The sequence below is a fragment of the Carcharhinus amblyrhynchos genome, chromosome 14 (genome assembly GCF_965287045.1).
Source record: "Carcharhinus amblyrhynchos chromosome 14, sCarAmb.v2.hapA, whole genome shotgun sequence".
Lineage (NCBI taxonomy): Eukaryota > Metazoa > Chordata > Chondrichthyes > Carcharhiniformes > Carcharhinidae > Carcharhinus > Carcharhinus amblyrhynchos.
Genome location: NC_137337.1, coordinates 55,950,487 through 55,970,208, shown reverse-complemented (window position 1 = coordinate 55,970,208; position 19,722 = coordinate 55,950,487). Strand labels below are relative to the sequence as shown.

General features: G+C 44.4%; 1 protein-coding gene across 1 annotated transcript in view; it reads right to left on the bottom strand.

Moving 5' to 3' along the window:
- zfyve1 (zinc finger, FYVE domain containing 1) overlaps window positions 1-19,450 on the bottom strand; it is a 130,134-nt gene extending 110,684 nt beyond the window's left edge. Inside the window, exons 1-2 of the mRNA XM_080202911.1 lie at window positions 18,783-19,450; window positions 13,704-14,208 (exon numbers count right to left, since the gene is read on the bottom strand). Coding sequence (XP_080059037.1) covers window positions 13,704-14,208; window positions 18,783-19,289 — 1,012 coding nt within the window. The 5' untranslated portion in view covers window positions 19,290-19,450. The remainder of the gene's footprint in view (window positions 1-13,703; window positions 14,209-18,782) is intronic.
- Window positions 19,451-19,722: the final 272 nt, after the last annotated feature.

Here is a 19,722-nt window from a genome sequence, read left to right as displayed (position 1 = left end):
CAAACTAGGTGCATTTACAACTGCAGCAGGCAGGGCATTCCAATCCCTCACCACCCTCCGGGTAAAGAACCTACCCCTGACATCCGTCCTATAACTACCCCCCCTTAATTTAAAGCCATGCCCCCTCGTGCTAGATTTCTCCATCAGAGGAAAAAGGCTATCACTATCCACCCTATCTAAACCTCTAATCATCTTAGATGTTTCAATAAGATCCCCTCTTAGCCGCCTTCTTTCCAGCGAAAACAACCCCAAATCCCTCAGCCTCTCCTCACCTCAGTTCTTTAAGGTTTATCCCTTATCCTCAAACTATAACTCCCTAATCCTGGACTTCCCCACCATTGGTGAACATTCTTTCTGAATTTTGCAAGTCTAATCCTGTTAGAATTTTGTAAGTTTCTAGGAGATCTCCTCTCATTTTTTAAACTCCAATGAATACAGTCTTAACCGACTTAATCTCCCTTCATGGAGTTACTCCAGACAAATGCAAGGTGTTGCATTTTGGAAGATCAAATTTAGGTATGAATTATACTGTAAATGCAGAACCCTTAGGAACATTAACATACAGAGGGATCTGGGCGTGCAGGTCCACAGTTCCCCAAACGTGGCAACACAGGTGGCCAAGGTGTTTAAGAAGTCTTATGGTATGCTTGCCTTCATCAGCCAAAGCACTGGGTACAGGAGCTGAGAAATCATGTTGCAGCTCTATAAAACTTTGGTTAGACTGAATTTGGGAGTTCCGGACACCACACTATCAGATGGACGTCGAAGCTCCTCCTGACTGAGAAGGATGTTGCCTGGCCTCAAGGGTGTTGGCTATGAGGAGACATTGAATAAACTAGGATTGTTTTCATTGGAAATACAGAGACTGAGGGAAGACCTGATAGAGGTTTACAAAATTGTGAGTGGCATAAACAAGATGGATAGACAGAGGCTTTTTCCAAGGGTGGAAATGAGAATTACAAGGGCAGATGAGGGCAGAAGGTTTAAGGGAAATGCATAGGGGAAGTTTTTCACATAGAGAGTGGCGAGTGCCTGGAACGTGCTGCCAGAGGATATTGTGGAAGCAGGGACATTAGCAACATTTAAGAGGCATCTGATTGGGACATGAATAGGGAGGGAGTAGAGGGATGTGGAACAAATAAGGGCAGGTTTTTTTTTAGTTAGAGCATCATGATCAGCACAGGCTTGGAGGCCGAAAGGCCTGTTTGTGTGCTATACTTTGTTCTCATATGACGGACCTGCCATCCCAAGAATCAGCCTGGTAAACCTTCGCTATACTCCCTCTATAGCAAGGACATCGCTCCTCAGATAAGGATACCAAACTGCTCACAATTGGTGTGGCCTCACCAATGCCAATGCATTTGCAGTGAATCATAGAACCCCACAGTGCAGAAAGAGGCCCTTCGGCCCATCTGTATTCCTATACTCAAATTCTCTCGCAGTGAAAGCCAACACACCATTTGCCTTCTTTATTGCCTGCTGTATCTGCACACGTACTTTCAGCAACTGATGCATGAAGACACCAAGGTTTCGCTACGTATCTACCACCGTCAATCTACACCCATTCAAGTAACAAGTTCTCTTCCTATTGCCACTGCCAAAGTGAATAACTCCACATTTACTCACATAATACCGCATCTACCATGCATATGCCCACTCCCTCAGCCTGTCCATACCACGCTGAAGCATCTCTGCATCTTCCTCACAGCTCACCCTCCCATCCAACTTTGTATCATGTGCAAATTTGGAAATATTCCATTCAAAGGTGTGATAGGAACAGAAAGACTATCCTGTGTCCCTCACAATTTTGTACACCTCAATCAAGACCTGTCTCAGCCTTCTTTGCTCGAAGGAAAACAACCCCAGCCTAACCAACTTCTCTTCATAACTAACTTCATAGTTAAAACACTCCAGTCCTGGCAACACCCTGGTAAGTCACCCAGTGACATCCTTGATTCTGACACCAGGGGAGCAACATACCATCCTAGGAACACACTTTTTTTATTTGTTGGCTGACCAGCTTTTATTGCCTATCCCTTATTACCCTTTGAGTGGTTTGTTAGATCATTTTAAGAGGCATTTAAGAGTCACCCACATTGCTGTGGATCTGGACATGCAGGCCAGACAAGGTAAGAGTGGTAGATTTCCTTCCTTAAAGGACATTCATGAACCAGATGGGTTTTTACAACAACAACGATGGACTCATGGTTATCATCAGACTTTTAATGACAGATTTTTTATTGAATTCAGATTTCATCATCTGTTATGATGTATTCGAACCCAGAGCATTAACCTGGGTCACTGGATTACTTGTACACAGAGATAATACCATTATGCTGCCAACTCCCCATATTAAGTGCAGAGGCACTTGCAAGTTCCGATAACTGTTTAATCTTCTCTGACAACTGCTTTCTTGACCTTCCTCCCACCCTTAGCGGACATCAGTGTGATCCACGGCAACCACATCAGCAGTACGCGTCTGCAGCTCAAAAACTGAATGTTAATGGAGGGGGAGAAAGATTATCCAGTTGTCAGATTCCTTCAAGTAGGTACATCAAATTTAGCTCATGGTCAGGGATAGGAGTGGGTAACTTCACTGATGCAGATAAGAGGACCCAGATGATTGCTGAGTTAAACATAGAACATAGAACACTACAGCACAAACAGGCCCTTTGGCCCACGAGTTGCGCCGATCACATCAACACCTACCAATCTATAGACCTATCTATAACCCCCAATCCCATTAAACCCCATATACTCATCCAGAAGTCTTTTAAAAGACCCCAGCGAGTTCGCCTCCACCACCACTGACGGCAGCCGATTCCATTCATTCACCACCCTCTGAGTGAAAAACTTACCCCTAACATCACTTCTGTACTTTCCTCCCCGCACCTTAAACCTGTGTCCTCTCGTAGCGACCATTTCAACCCGGGGAAATAGCCTCTGAGAATCCACCCTATCTATTCCTCTCAACATCTTATAAACTTCTATCAGGTCGCCTCTCAACCTTCGTCTCTCCAGGGAGAAGAGTCCCAGCTCCCTCAACCTAACTTCATAAGGCATGCCTCCCAGTCCAGGCAACATCCTTGTAAATCTCCTCTGTACCCTTTCAATAGCTTCTACGTCTTTCCTATAGTGAGGTGACCAGAACTGCGCACAGTACTCCAAATGAGGCCTGACAAGGGTCTTATAAAGTTGCAGCATTACCTCCCGACTCCTAAACTCAATCCCTCGATTAATGAAGGCCAGTACACCATACACCTTCTTGACCACCTCCTCCACCTGCGAGGCCGATTTAAGAGTCCTGTGGACCCGGACCCCAAGATCCTTCTGCTCTTCAACACGAGTTGGTCCAACACATTCTGTGTCCTTGCAGCTTGTATGAACAAGAGCAGCAAAAGTGCAGGGAGGATGAACAAACTGACCACAGCACAGTAGTGCAGGGGGCCATTCATGGAGGAATAGACAAGAATTAAAAGGAATATAGTTCTAGTGTGGGACAGTATGGTTTGGGCATAGATACTGTTCTCTGCAGACAAAAACATGAATCCCAAAGGCTGTGTGGCTTGTCCGGTGCCTTGGAACTAGAAAGGAACTTGGAGTGAGGGGGAAGAATGCAGTTGTTGTGATCCATTTGGGTAGAAAAGACCTAAGGAGGACTGAGAAAGAAGGAGTATGATCGAGTCTGCTGAGGGAGTATGAGCAGCTTGGGGCCAAATTCAGAAGCAGGACCAGAAACATAATCATCTCTAGATTACTACCTGAGCCACAAACAAATTGGATTAGGGTGAATAAGATCAATAAATAAGTAAACAATAAATAAAAATCTGTGGAAGAAATAGAGGCCTTTGAAATCTGGATACCAAGTGACAAGTTTAAAATTCAACATACAGTCCATAAGATAAATGAAGAGGAGTTTGAAATTGCAAGAGCAAAAAGACACGGGGCAACATGATGGCACAGTGGTTAGCACTGCTACCTCACAGCCCCAGGGACCTGGGTTCAATTCCAGTATAGGGTGGCTGTGTGGAGTTTGCACATTCTCCCTGTAACTGCGTGGGTTTACTCCAGGTACTCCAGTTTCCTCCCACAGTTCAAAAATGTGTGGGTTAGGTTGTTTGGCCATGCTAAATTGCTCCTTAGTATCAGGCAGATTAGTAGGATAAATATGTGGGATTACAGGGATCGGGCCTGGGGTGCGATTCTTGTTAGTGCAGGCTTGATGGGCCAATCGATCTCCTTCTGCACTGTAGGAATTCTATACCTATTCATGATTCTTGGAAATGGAAATATCAGTATTTTGTACAAAGAACAAAGAAAATTACAGCACAGAAATAGGCCCATTGGGCTTCCAAGCCTACACTGGCCACTCTGCCTGACCGAACTAAAACCCCCTACCCTTCCGTGGACCATATCACTCCACTCCCATCCTATTCATGTATTTGTCAAGATGCCCCTTAAAAGTCACTATCATATCTGCTTCCACTACCTCCCCCGGCAATGAGTTCCAGGCACCCACACCCTCTGTGCAAAGAACTTCCCTCGTACATCTCCTTAAAACCTTAACCCTTGCACCGTAAACCTATGCCCCCTAGTAATTGACTCTTCCACCCTGGGAAAAAGCTTCCAATATCTACTGTGCCCATGCCACTCATAATCTTATAGACTTCTATCAGGTCACCCCTCAACCTTCATCGTTCCAGTGAGAACAAACCAAGTTTCTCCAACCTCTCCTCATAACTTATGCTCTCCATACCAGGCAACAACTTGATAAATCTTTTCTGTACCCTCTCCAAAGTCTCCACATCCTGTTAGTAGTGTGGCGACCACAATTGAATGTTATATCCCAAGTTCTATGAAGCTGCAACATGACTTGCCAATTTTTAAACTCAATGCCTTGGCTGATGAAGGCAATGATGCCGTAAGCCTTCTTGACTACCTTCTCCACCTGCGTTGCCACTTTAGTGATCTGTGTACCTGTACACCCAGATCCCTCTGTCTATCAATGCTCTTAAGGGTTCTGCCATTAACTGTATATTTCTTATCAGTATTAGACCTTCCAAAATGACCTCATATTTGTCCAGATTAATCTCTATCTGCCATCTCTCCGCCCTAGTCTCCAACCGATCTATACTCTGCTATATCTTCTGACAGTCCTCATCACTATGCGCAATTCCACCAACCTTTGTGTTGTCTGCAAACTTACTAATCAAACCAGTTTTCTTTTTCTTCCAAATCATTTCTGTATATTACAAACAGCAAAGGTCCCAGCACTGATCCTTGAGGAACGCCACTTGTCACAACCCTCCATTTAGAAACCCACCCTTCCACTGCTACCCTCAGTCTTCTATGACCGAGCCAGTTCTGTATCCATCTTGCCAGCACATCTCTGATCCCATGCGACTTCACCTTCTGTACCAGTCTGCCCTGAGGGACCTTGTCAAAGGCCTTACTGAAGTCCATATAGACAACATTCACTGCCCTCATGAATTGTCTTCATCACTTCCTCGAAAAACCTGATCAAGTTAGTGAGATATAACCTCCCCTTCACAAAACCACGGTGGCTCTCGTTAACATGTCCACTTATTTCCAAGCGGAAGTAAATCTTGTCCCGAAGAATCCTCTTCAATAATTTCCCAACCACTTACATAAGGATCACCTTCTTAAACAAAGGAACAACATTGGCTATTCTCCGGTCCTCTGGTTCCTCCTCTGTACAATAAGAAGTCCCACAACACCAGGTTAAAGACTAACTGGTTTATTTGGTAGCAAACGCCACTAGCTTTCAGGGCTTTTCCCCTTTGTCAGGTGAAAAGCCCCAAAAGCTACTGGCATTTGTACCAAATAAACCTGTCATGACTGTGTTTACCCCAGTCCAACGCCAGCATCTCCACATCCTCCTCTGTAGCCAGTGAGGATACAAAGGTTTTTCTCAGGGCCCCAGCAATTTCCTCCCTTGCCTCTCTCAGTATTCTGGGTTATATCCCATCAGGCCCTGGAGACTTGTCTATCTTACTGTTTCTCAAGAATCACAATACCTCCTCCTTTTTGATCTCAATATGGCACAATCTATCTACACACTCTTTCCCAGACTCATCATTCACCAAGTCCTACACTTTGATGAATACTGATGCAAAGTCTCATTTAATACTTCATCCATTTCTTCTGGCTTCATGCATAGATTCCCTCCCCTGTCTTTGAGTGGGCCAACCGTCTCTCTGACTACCATCTTGCTCTTTATGTATGCATAGTAAGTCTTGGGATTTTCCTTAGTGCTGCTAGTCAATGACTTTTCGTGACCCCTTTTAGTCATCCTTATTCCTTGCTTAAGTTTCTTTCTACTTTCCTCGTACTCCACACTTGTTTTGTGTTCCCAGCCTCCCAGTACATTTGATCAGAACTGAAAACCTGTAAAATTTACTTCCAGAAGGCAAAGCAGAGGGCAGCAGAAAGAATGGTTGACCGAGGTGTAAATGTACGATGGGCATTACAATGCAGTTGCAAACAAGCTACTGTGGATGTGAGGATGACACAAGACAGACCACTGTGACATACCATGACAGGATGTCTCCCAATAGGAACAGCTACAAGCAGCAGCTAAGATCAGGAATTTGAATATGAAGCTCAAAGAGTGATTTGGAAAAAAGAGGAAGCTGCACATCTTGGAAGGACAGAAAGGAAAGAGAGGTGGGGTAACCCAGTTATTGAAGGGATGAGATTTGTACTGGGAAATAATCTTAGTTTGTAAGATCAAAACATAGAATCAGTTAGGTAAAGATGAGCATTTATTGTAAGCTTGCAAAATTCCCTAGAAAGGAGCCAGCAGAAAGGGGGCAGGTAAAAGTCAGGGAACTACAGACTGGTAGGACCTACGTGCATTTGGTAAGGCAAGGACAGAAGAGGAGTAGTCAGCATGCTCTGTGTGTGGGAAATCATGTCTTGAAAAGTTGATCTTTGAAGGGTTTTATGAAAGGGTGACCAAGAAAATAGATGAGAGCAGTGGGTACTCATTGTCTACATGGACTTTAGCAAGGCCTTCGACAGCATACCACATAGTAGACTGGTCAATAAAGTTAGATCACATGGCATCCAGGGAGAGCTAGGTAACTAGATACAAAATTAACTTGCCTTTGGGAGAAACGGGGTAGTGGTAGAGGGCTGTTTTCCACACTGGAGGCCAGTGTGTCACAGGGATCAGTTCTGCATCAACTGTCATTTGTCACTTATACAAATGATTTGGATGGGAATATAGGAGGCACAGTTACTAAGATTGTGGATGACACCAAAATTGGTGGATAGAAAACTGGTTGGCAGAGAAGAAACAAAAAGTAGGAATTCATGGGTATTCTTCAAATTGGCAGGCAGTAACTAGTGGGGTGCCACAGGGATTGGTGCTGCAACCCCAGTTATTCACAATATATATTAATGATTTCGATAAGGAAACAAAATGTAACATCTCAAAGTTTGCAGATGATACCAAGTTGGGTGGGAGGGTAAACTGTGACAAGGATGCAGAGATCCTTTAGAATGATCTGGTCAGGTGGGTGAGTGGACAAATCAATGGCAGATACAGTATAATTTGGAGAAGTAGGAAGTTAGTTACTTTGGGAGCAAAAATAAGGTGGCAGATTATTACCTGAATGGCTGTAAATTGGGAGAGGGGAGTGTGCAGTGGGATCTGGGTGTTCCTGAGCACCAGTCACTGACAGTAAGCATGCAGGTGCAGCAGGCAGTAAAGAAGGCAAATGGCATGTTGGCTTTCATTGCAAGATGTTTCAAATACGGCAGAGATGTGTTGTTGCAATTATGCAGGGCCTTGGTGAGGCCACACCTAGAATATTGTGAGCAGTTCTGGTCTCCTTTTCTGAGGAAGGGCTGTCTTGTTCTTGGGGGAGTGCAGCACAGGCTGATTCCAGGGATGGCGAGACTGATGTATGAGGAGAGATTGACTAGGTTAGTATCGTTTTCACTGGAGTTCAGACGAATGAAGAGGGGCGGGGGGGTGGTTTGGTGGTGGTGGTGGAGGAGGAGAATCTCATAGGGACTTATAAAATTCTAACAGGACTAGACTGGGTAGATGCAGGGAGGTTGGTGGGGGAGTCCAGAACCAGGAGTGACAGTCTTGAGGATTCAGTGTAGACCATTTAGGACAGAGGTGCAGAGACATTTCTTCACCCAAAGAGTGGTGAGCCTGTGGAATTCATTACCACAGGAAGCAGTTGAGGCCAAAACATTGAACATATTCAAGGGGCAGCTGGATATAGTATTTGGGGCGAATGGGATCAAAGATTATGAGGAAACAGCAGGATTAGGCTATTGAGTGGGATGATCAGCCTGCTCCTATTTTCTATGTTTCTATATAGACGTTGAAGAAGGTTATCTAAGACTACAGCGGGATCTTGATCAACTGAGCCAGTGGGCCAAGGAATGGAAGATGGAGTTTAATTCTGATAAAGGCGAGGTGTTGCATTTTGATAAGACAAACCAGGGTGAAACTTACACAATTTATGGTAAGGCCCTGGGGACTGTTGTCGAACAGAGAGACCTAGAGGTGCATGTACATTGTTCCTTGAAAGTGGAATCACAGGGTGGTTGATGAAGGCGGCATTTGGTACACTGCCTTCATCAGTCAGAGCATTTGTTTAATTGTATCACAGCTCTTCTCTGTGATTACCTCTCTCACTGGTCGACACTGACACAAAGTATTCAATTAGAACCCTACTTATGTCCTCTGGCTCCACACACAAATTACCACTGTGATCCTTATTGGGGATCTTTCCCTAGTTATCCTTTTACCCTTAATGTATTTGTAAACAATTTAGGATTTTTCCTTTATTCCACCTGCTGGTTCATATCCGCTTTTTGCTCTCCTACTTTCCTTTTTAAGTTCAGGTCCTCTGCTACTTTGATCCTCACTGTAATCCATAAGCTTCCTCTTGGGGATAATGGATCACTACCCTATTACTTGTACTCTTCTCTGAAATTTGCCTACTTGTCTACTCTTCTATTTCTCTCAGAAATGTGGGGGACCTGTAGAACACTCCAAGCAATGTCATTGCTCCTTTTTGGTTTTTAAGTTCTATCCATATGGCTTCATTTGAGCAGCCTAAGATGTTGCACTTTCCTACTGCTGCAATTGATTCCCTGATCAAAATTGTGACATCCCCTCCTCTTTTACCTCCTTCCCTCTCTCGCCTGAAGATCCTATCTCCTGGAATATTGCACTGTCAATCCTGCCCTCTTTCAACCATGTCTCAGTGACATCAATGACATCATATGCCCATGTTTTAATCTGTGCTTTTAACTCATCTGCGTTTTTTGTCAGACTCCTTGCATTAAAATAAATATCATCCAAACTTGCCAAATTCCATTGTGCCTTAACAGGTCTATAACTTCTATGTCTTCCTGACTCACTTGGCTGTACATCCACCACTGCTGAACTGTTGCTCAGGATTCTATGCCCCTGCCAAGTTAGTTTAATCTGTCCCCAACAACACTAGCAAATCTCCCTGCAAGAATGCTGGCCCCATTTTCATTCAGGCATAAGCCACCCACCTTGTACAACGTCCCCAAAAACGGTCCCAACATCCCAAAATCTAAAGCTCTTCCTCCTGCATTATCTCTCCAGCCACACATTCAATTGACTAACCTTCTATTCAACTGGACTAACCTTCTAAACTCACTAGCACTTGACACCAGAAGTAACTCAGAGACTACTACCTTCTGGATTCTACTTTTTTTTAAATGTACTTCCTAGCTTCTTAAATTCTGCTTGCAGGATCTTATCCCCTTTATCTACCTATATCGTTGGTATGTGTATATGTGCCCTCCCCGTTCATAATGCTCTGCAACTAGTGACATGCTATAGGAATAAGTATTAATGGAGCAGCAGGAACACTGGGACAAAAAAATGTTAAAAAGTTTATTTAATAGTCACAAGTAAGGCTTACATTAACACTGTAATAAAGTTACCGTGAAATTCCCCAAATTGCCACAGTTCGGCCCTGTTCGGGTCAATGTGCCTAACCAGAACATCTTTCTGAATTTTGGGGAAACCACAGCACCCAGAGGAAACCCACACAGACATGGGGAGAATGTGCAAACTCCAGACAGTGGACTACTCTATCCCAGGTACTATTCAGTGTTTTGAGAACTGAGATTTGCTGCAGCTTTGGCTCAGGGGAAAGAGTGACTGTCCTCAGCATCAAGGCAACACTTGGCCAAATGTGGCATCAACAGCCCTAAATTGCTGTTACGTCACTGTCACTCGGCCAAAATTCTGGGTCTTCTTTTTTAACAGCATTGTTGGTGCATCTACAACAAATGAACTGCAGTGATTCAAAAAGATGTTAACCACCACATTCTCAATGGCAATTAGGGATGAGTAACAAATGCTGGCCTTGCCAGCAACGCTTGCATTCCACAAACGGATAAAAGAAACCCACTCAGATGAGCGGTGAGTATGCCATCTTTGTCGATTGTCATGCAAGTTTGCAGCATTAGGAAGTAATACACTCACTGAAGTGTTCAGCCTCTGTACTTACCTTGTAGCAACATGGATAGATATGGCTAGTCCAGTTAAGCTATTTGTCAATGGTAACCTCCAATCTATAAACTCAATGATGTGGTGCCGTGCAAATAAGTTGAGATGACTGAACATTTCTCCACTTGAGATGGTAATTTCCGGGCACTTAACTGATATAAATTTTCCAACTACTTGTCAACTCCTCATACAATCTGACTGGTCTGCTGCACTGGTGGAACTAAACACATGAAACTTTGTACTGAAGGAAAACGAGTTGAAAAATCAGCTCAAGACAGTTAGGTTGAGAACACTCCTCTGATGTAAGTGTTGGCCATTCTGAATAAAACATTTGTCACTACTTGACATATTGGTGGTGCACGAAGGCTGTGTTGAACCTAGTCAGGAGGAAAGGGAAGGTGTACAAAAGGTTCAGGGAACTAGGAGAGGTTAAGGATCTTGAGGAGTATAAGGACTGTAGAAAGGAGCTTAAAAGGGAAATTAGGAGAGCCAGAAGGGGTCATGAGAAGACCTTGGTGGGTAAGATTAAGGAGAATCCCAAGGCCTTCTATAAATATGTGAAAGGTAAAAGGGTGAGAAGAGAAGGGATAGGACCTATAAAAGGTGAAGGGGGAAAGGTCTGTGTGGAACCAGAAGAAATGGCAGAGGTGCTTAATGAGTACTTTGCCTCAGTATTCACGGTGGAAGCTGATCTGGGAGATTTTGCTACGGATTTGCAGCAGATGGAAAAGATTGAGTTTGTGGATATTAAGGTGGAGGATGTGTTAGAACTTTTGAATTCTATCAAGATAGATAAGTCGCCGGGACCAGATGGGATATACCCCAGGATACTGTGGGAGGCGAGGGAAGTGATTGCAGAGCCCCTGGCGATGATCTTTGCGTCGTCAATGGAGACGGGAGAGGTTCCGGAAGATTGGAGGATTGCGGATGTAGTCCCTATTTTCAAGAAAGGGAACAGAGATAGCCCGGGAAATTACCGACCGGTGAGTCTGACCTCAGTGGTTGGTAAGCTGATGGAGAGGCTTCTGAGGGACAAGATTTACGAGCATTTGGAGAGGTTTGACATGATCAGGAATAGTCAGCATGGATTTGTCAAGGGCAGGTCGTGCCTTACAAGCCTAGTTGAGTTCTTCGATAATGTGACTGAACACATTGACGAAGGAAGTGCCGTGGACGTGGTGTACATGGACTTCAGCAAGGCGTTTGATAAGGTCCCCCATGCAAGACTTCTTGAGAAGGTGAGAGGGCATGGGATCCAAGGGCCTTTGGCCTTGTGGATCAAGAACTGGCTTGCCTGCAGAAGGCAGAGAGTGGTTGTGGATGGGTCTTTTTCTGAATGGAGGTCAGTCACCAGTGGAGTGCCCCAGGGATCTGTTCTAGGACCCTTGCTGTTTGTCATTTTCATAAGTGACCTGGATGAGGAAGTGGAGGGATGGGTAAGTAAGTTCGCTAATGACACGAAGGTCGGTGGTGTTGTGGATGGTCTGGAAGGATGTCAAAAGTTGCAGCAGGACATAAATAGGATGCAGGACTGGGCGGAGAAGTGGCAGATGGACTTCAACGCGGATAAATGCGTCCATTTTGGCAGAACCAACGGGATGAACAAGTACACTATCAAGGGCAGGAGTCTTAGTAGTGTTGAAGAGCAGAAGGATCTTGGGGTCCGGGTCCACAGGACTCTTAAATCGGCCTCGCAGGTGGAAGAGGTGGTCAAGAAGGCGTATGGGGTACTGGCCTTCATTAATCGAGGGATTGAGTTTAGGAGTCGGGAGGTAATGCTGCAACTTTATAAGACCCTTGTCAGGCCTCATTTGGAGTACTGTGCGCAGTTCTGGTCACCTCACTATAGGAAAGACGTAGAAGCTATTGAAAGGGTACAGAGGAGATTTACAAGGATGTTGCCTGGACTGGGAGGCATGCCTTATGAAGTTAGGTTGAGGGAGCTGGGTCTCTTTTCCCTGGAGAGACGAAGGTTGAGAGGCGACCTGATAGAGGTTTATAAAATGTTGAGAGGAATGGATAGGGTGGATTCTCAGAGGCTATTTCCCCGGGTTGAAATGGTCGCTACGAGAGGACACAGATTTAAGGTGCGGGGAGGAAAGTACAGAAGTGATGTTAGGGGTAAGTTTTTCACTCAGAGGGTGGTGAGTGAGTGGAATCGGTTGCTGTCAGTGGTGGTGGAGGCAAACTCGCTGGGGTCTTTTAAAAGACTTCTGGATGAGTATATGGGGTTTTATGGGATTGGGGGTTATAGATAGGTGTTGATGTGATCGGCGCAACTCGTGGGCCGAAGGGCCTGTTTGTGCTGTAGTGTTCTATGTTCTATTTGTGTTCAGTCAATTGGGCATTCTACATCCCTTGATAGTCACTAGTGAAGGCAGTCTAGATTCCAGACCTTATTGATGGGTCCTCTTGGAGTGGATATTGCAACTTGATTATGTCCTTCTTGCTAAACATTGAGACACCACACTTGACCAATCTCAGATAACTTGTCTTTGGGCCTTGCATCATACTTTATATATTGAATTTTTATTGAATTATGAATGAACATGGAAAAGAAAATACGGAGCTAGGCCAGTGCAGCATTTTGTGTTAGTGGACCAGATGAAATTGGGCCTGCAACAGTACAAAGACTTTGACCAATGCTCAAGCATGCTCTGTGGTTAACCAATCTACTGATACTCATCTTCTAGATTTAAATGCAAATCATAAGAACCTAACAAGACGCAACTGATAATTGTGAAATTGGCCATCAACTTTCCTTTTGCACCAGAGTGAACAGCAGGAAATCAGCAAAAGAAAATATATGCTCACGTATCTTTAAATTTAAACTTCTCTTCCATACAACAACATATTGACTGAAGTTCAAAATTACCCTGCATGTCGCATTACTTCAAGTTGATTTATTTTTACTTTAGAATAGAAAGGCCAGAAACCATTGAGTAATACAAAAATATTGGGGTGAGCAGGAAGAATTTATGATCAAAATGTTCTGCTACGTCAAATGTGCTTAGTTTGCTGCATAGATACTTTAAGATAAGTAATACTAACTACATTTCAGGGTGGGCGGGGGGGGGGGGGGGGGGAACAACAAGATTTAGTTAAGTGATGCACTTGAATATTTAGATCTATTAACATGAAAGAGTTTTGTACAACTTACCAGATCCCAATAATTTAGTATGCACAGTCTCATGGAAAATTATAACTGATGGTCCCAGAGTCGATAACGGAACATCCAATCCACATCTTGCAGTAGTGGCTTTCAACTCTTTTGTGAAGTGTTTAAGGTAGGCTTCAGATGCATCGCCGAGAAACTTAAAGAGGTCATTGTGTAATCTGTCTGCATGAGTTCTGTAGATAACTATATCAGATATAGCAAGTACTTTAAGTAGCAATCTTGTTCTTTGACTTAGGTTGACAGTCGCTCCCAGTAAACCTTCAGTATCAATGACAACAACATGATGAACAGGATCATACGCTGCCCACACTCCAACAGTGCATGACTCCTGGGCTGGAGAGGTCTTGAAAACTTCGCATCCATAGAAGAATGTATGATTAAGGGTATGAGATTTACCATCACCAGTGTTGCCAAAGATTGAAATAACCTTGAGGTTTTCATCAGCTTTGCAATTAAGTTTCTGAATAAATTCTTCTTCATCTGCCACCTAATAAATAAAATATTTGACAAACTGCAATTACGGAAAATTCAACGAAAGTTACAAAATTTAATACACGGACAAGAAAACAATACAGAACAAATGCATTTCAGACATAGCAATTTAATTTCTGGAAGAAAACAGTACCTTTGTTCTTCCCCCAAAAAAATTATCCAATCAGCAATCTTTCAATCATAAGAACATAAGAAATAGGAGCAGAAGTAGGCCATTTAGCACTTCGAGCCTGCCTCGCCATTCAATAAGATCATGGCTGATCTGAAGTGGATCAGTTCCACTTTCCCACTTTCTCCCGATAACCCTTAATTCCCCTGTCTATCAGAAACCTATCTACCCGCGACTTAAATATATTTAGTGAGGTAGCCACTTCAATGGGCAGAGAATTCCAGAGATTCACCACCCTTTGAGTGAAGAAGTTCCTCCTCAACTCCGATCTAAACTGCCCCCCGCAACCCCCCCCTTATCTTGAGGCTGTGTCCCCTAGTTCTGCTATCCTTTCTAAGCTGGAAGAATCTTTCTACCTCTACCCTGTCCATCCCCTGCATTATGAACTACTCTCTGCAGGATTCTTATCCTTTGACCTGCTCTGATAGCCACAGTTTTTATATGGTTAGTTCTATTCATTTCTGGTCAATCGTAATCCCCAGGATGTTGATAGCGGGGGATTCAACAATGGTAATACCACTGAATGTCAAGTGGGCAATGGTTAGATCCTCTCTTGCTAGAGATGGTCATTGCTTGACACTTGTATGGTGCCAATGTTAGTTGTCACTTGTCAGCCCAAGCTTGGGTATTGTCCAGATCTTGCTGCATTTGGACAAGGATTGCTTCAGTATCTGAGGAGTCACAAATGGTACTGAATATGTACTAACATCAGCGAACACCTCCATTTGACATTATGATGGAAGAAAGGTCTTTGATAAAGCATCTGACGATGGTTGGGACTTGGACACTACCCTGAAGAACTCCTGCAGTGATGTCCTGGCGCTGAGATGATTGACCTCCAACCACCACAACCATCTTCCTTTGTGCCAGGTGTGACTCTAATGATTTTCTCTGATTTCCACTGATTCCAGTTTTGCTAGGGCTCCTTGATGCCATACTCAGTCAAATGAGCCTCACCTTTGGAGTTCAACTCTTTTGTCCATCTTGAACAAAGGCTGTAACGAGGTAATGAATGGAGTAACCCTGGCAGAACTCAAAATGAATGTATGTGAGCAGGTTATTGCTGAGTAAGTGCCATCAACACCACTGTTGATGGTCTCTTCCAGCATTTTACTGATGATAGAGAGTAGACTGATGGGGCAGTAATTGACTGTGTTTGATTTGACCAGTTTCTTATGTACAATACATACCTGGGCAATTTTTCACATTATCGGGTGGACACCAGTGTTGTAGTTATATGGAACAGCTTAGCTAGGGGCACAGCAAGTTCTGGAACACAAGTCTTTAATATTATTGCCAGAATATTGTCAAGGCCCATCACCTTTGACTTCAAGAGAGGCAATCTGCAATGCAGGAGTTTGAGGTTTCTTTTTATGGTGTCCTTACATCATTTGTACTGACCATTTTGTTAATGTTTGTTCCAAGGCAATTCACCATAGAAGATCTGCTTGGGGATTCTGTAATCATCCAGGCAAAAAACATGACCTGCCCATCCAAGATGAAAATTCTGCAGGGTGATCTCCATGCTGTTGCAGCCAGTATGATGGAGAACCTTGTTGTGATTTTGAACCTGCTATGAAATTATCATGACGACCTCATGTGTCTTTGATGGCAGCACTGCAGAGCTCAGATGTGGCACCATGAGAAGATCCATGGTTCTGCACCATATAATAGGGTATTGAGGGCAATGATCTATTCGAGTTTGATTTTAGTTTTCAGTTTAATGCCACATTGCTTCCAGACAAAAACGTGGAGTCAGCCACATGAAAACTTGTTTTCTGGATGTGTGCATGTATATTTTTATCAAGTGGTACCCCTAGAGATCACACTTACTAAGGCATGGCAGTCTTGAAACTGGTGCCATCAATGGTTTTGTCTGTTGCTTCACAGCCTGTAGCTGGTGCTAGCTAAACACCTTTGGTTGATTTAGAGATTCAAGTTTTTGGCAGCACTCAAGAATTTGCTTGCCATAGTCCAAATGTCATTCTTGTCAAAGAACTTGAGATATGGCTGAAGCACATATCTCAAGTTCTTTTGAGATACAGTACAGTACACAAAAGAGATAGAAAATCTGGTGAACTGGTGCGACAACAATAAACTCTCTCTCAATGTCGACAAAAGAAAGGAGATGCCCTGGTCCATCCATACAGACGCTATCATTAAGAAAGTCCACCAATGCCTCCACTTTCTCAGGAGAGTAAGGTAATTTGGCACGTCCACGACCGTGGACTACTGGCTATTGCTCTGCTCAAGATCACAAGTAACGACAAAGGGTCGTGAATGAAGCCCAGTCCATCGCTCAAACCAGCCTCCCATCCATTGACTGTCATCCATCTACATTTCCCGTTGCCTCAGAAAAGCAGTCAACATCTGGTCGCCTCACTATAGGAAAGATGTAGAAGCTATTGAAAGGGTGCAGAGGAGATTTACAAGGATGTTGCCTGGACTGGGAGGCATGCCTTATGAAGTTAGGTTGAGGGAGCTGGGACTCTTTTCCCTGGAGAGACGAAGGTTGAGAGGCGACCTGATAGAAGTTTACAAAATGTTGAGAGGAATAGATAGGGTGGACTCTCAGAGGCTATTTCCCCGGTTTGAAATGGTCGCTACGAGAGGACACAGATTTAAGGTGCGGGGAGGGAGGTTCAGAAGTGATGTTAGGGGTAAGTTTTTCACTCAGAGGGTGGTGAGTGAATGGAATCGGCTGCCGTCAGTGGTGGTGGAGGCGAACTCGCTGGGGTCTTTTAAAAGACTTCTGGATGAGTATATGGGGTTTAATGAGATTGAGGGTTATAGATAGGTCTGTAGGTTGGTAGGTGATGTGGTCGGCGCAACTTGTGGGCCGAAGGGCCTGTTTGTGCTGTAGTGTTCTATGTTCTATGTTCTATAACCAAGGACCCCACACACCCCAGACATATTCTCTTCCTCCTTCTTCCATTGGGGAAAAGTCAGATCATGTACCAACCAATTCAAAAACAACTTTTTCCCTGCTGCCATCAGACTTTTGAATGGACCTACCTCGCTTTAAGTTGATCTATCTCTACACCCTAACTATGACAGTAACACTACATTCTGCACTCTCTCCTTTCCTTCCCTCTGTACGGTATACTTTGCCTATATGGTATGCATAAAACAATATTTTTCATTGTATATTAATACGTGACAATAATAAATGTAATCAAATCAAGATAATGGGATCTTGAGCTTGATTGGAAAAGTGAGAAATGATGCTAAAGCTTTCTGGAGCTCTAACTAGGCCATAACTAGAGTATTACATCCAATTTTGGTCACCATACTTCAGGAAAGATGTTGACATTTTGAAAATGCACAAGGAGCTTTGCCAGAATGATTCCATGGGTGAGGGACTTTAGTTTTATAATGTTAAATTATAGAACCAAGGCTGTTTGTGGAGCAAATGAGATTGAGGAGTCAATTACTGGGTGTGTACAGATTCTGATAGGGTTAGACACGTTAGACAAAGAAAATCTATTGTCACTAGCCAATGGTACAAAGACTAAGGGACAAAGATTTAAGATTGTGGGCAAGAGATGGGGATGCCTGGCTGAGAAAGCACTACCCCACCAGCACCACTCTTCCCCCACACACACACACACCACACCCCCCCACCCCCAGAAAAGAGATGTGGAACTCTTGCCTACAAGAGGCAACTGGGTGGGCACTTGAGAGTAATAAATTTGCCTAGTAATAGGAGCAAAGCCAGGTATAGGACTGAGTGGATTACTCTACAGAGAACTTACATGAGGTAACAAGGTTGTTCAATGGCAGGGAGGGGAGGTAATAATGCCTTTTTATCTTGTCACCTTCAAATATTTTTGAACGTATATGCCCATGTGCCTCTGTCCTGTAGCCCCTTTAAGATTATGACACTTCGTTTATGTTGCCTCTCCTCATTCCTTACACCAAAGTGAATCACCTCACATTTCTCCACCTTCGAGTTCATCTGCCAGGTGTCTGCCCATTTCACCAGTACATCTTCCTGATGTCTGTTGCCGTCCTCCTCATTGTTTACTACATTCGAGTTTGAAAAATAACATTTCAGTATTGTTTTATATCCTTTCGTTCATTTTATTGTCCCTTGAATCCCATGGGTTTGTATTTTTAAATCCAAGAGTCCTTATACACATTAAGTGCCCGATCCTCATGAACTCTCTCCGTTGCTTCAAGAACTCGATTGAGTTAATCAAACATGATCTGCTTGTAACTAACCTTTAACCTTTATTTTTCCCCAAGTGCTAATTAAATTTTGTCCCCAATTAATGTCGCTAAACATTTTAATATCTACTTTTTAGTTTCTGGATTATCACTCTCACTATATTATTTGTCCAATATGAACCCTAAGTGTTTGGCTTTCCTACAGGACAGTTTCTCCCCATTTTCTTTACCTGGATCTGCTCCTTCTCATCGACCAACAGAAAGCTGCTGACAGCCTGGCTCAGCCTCTTGTCCAGTTGCTGAGTCTGTGCCTCTCCCTGTTCTCCGGGCCCTGGCTGTGGGTAGCTGCTCAGAGGATGTTTGCGCCTGCTGGTGTGGCTCCGGCGTTGGCACTCGGTGCAAAGGTTAACTTTACAGCTCAGACAGCGGGAGGCGGCCCTGTGCCGGACAGAAGGCCCAGACCCCGGGCTCGAGTTGTTGCTGCACTGATCACAGTATGGGACGTGCCCGGGCTGCAGGCGACTCCGCTCATGATCCCGGAATCGGGGCTGTGTGTGCAGTTCCCGCTCACAGAGGACACACTGTAGGCTCCCGCACTCATCACACTCGAAGGCCGCCTCCGAGCCGCTACATGCATAACTCTCCTGACACCTCAGCGGCCCGCCTGTCCCCGCAGTAGAGCCCGAGGAAACAGTGGAACCTCCACCCGGCCTCTCAGCCCAATTCTGCCCGCTCATTCTCTCTTAACAATCAAACACTTAGTCCCAGACTTCTCCGCTTCTGAATGAAGCCACCAACAGATACTTCATCAAAATTGGGATTCAGTTTCCCTCAGCTCATCGATCCGACTCGGGTTCTGCTCCTCTCGGCTGATCGCTGGGACTCGGGTTCGGCTCCTCTCGGCTGATCGCTGGGACTCGGGTTCGGCTCCTCTCGGCTGATCGCTGGGACTCGGGTTCGGCTCCTCTCGGCTGATCGCTGGGACTCGGGTTCGGCTCCTCTCGGCTGATCGCTGGGACTCGGGTTCGGCTCCTCTCGGCTGATCGCTGGGACTCGGGTTCGGCTCCTCTCGGCTGATCGCTGGGACTCGGGTTCTAAGAGCACCCAGAGAAAACCCACAGAGACAATATGTAAACTCTGCACACATAGTGGCCCAAACCAGGTATTGAA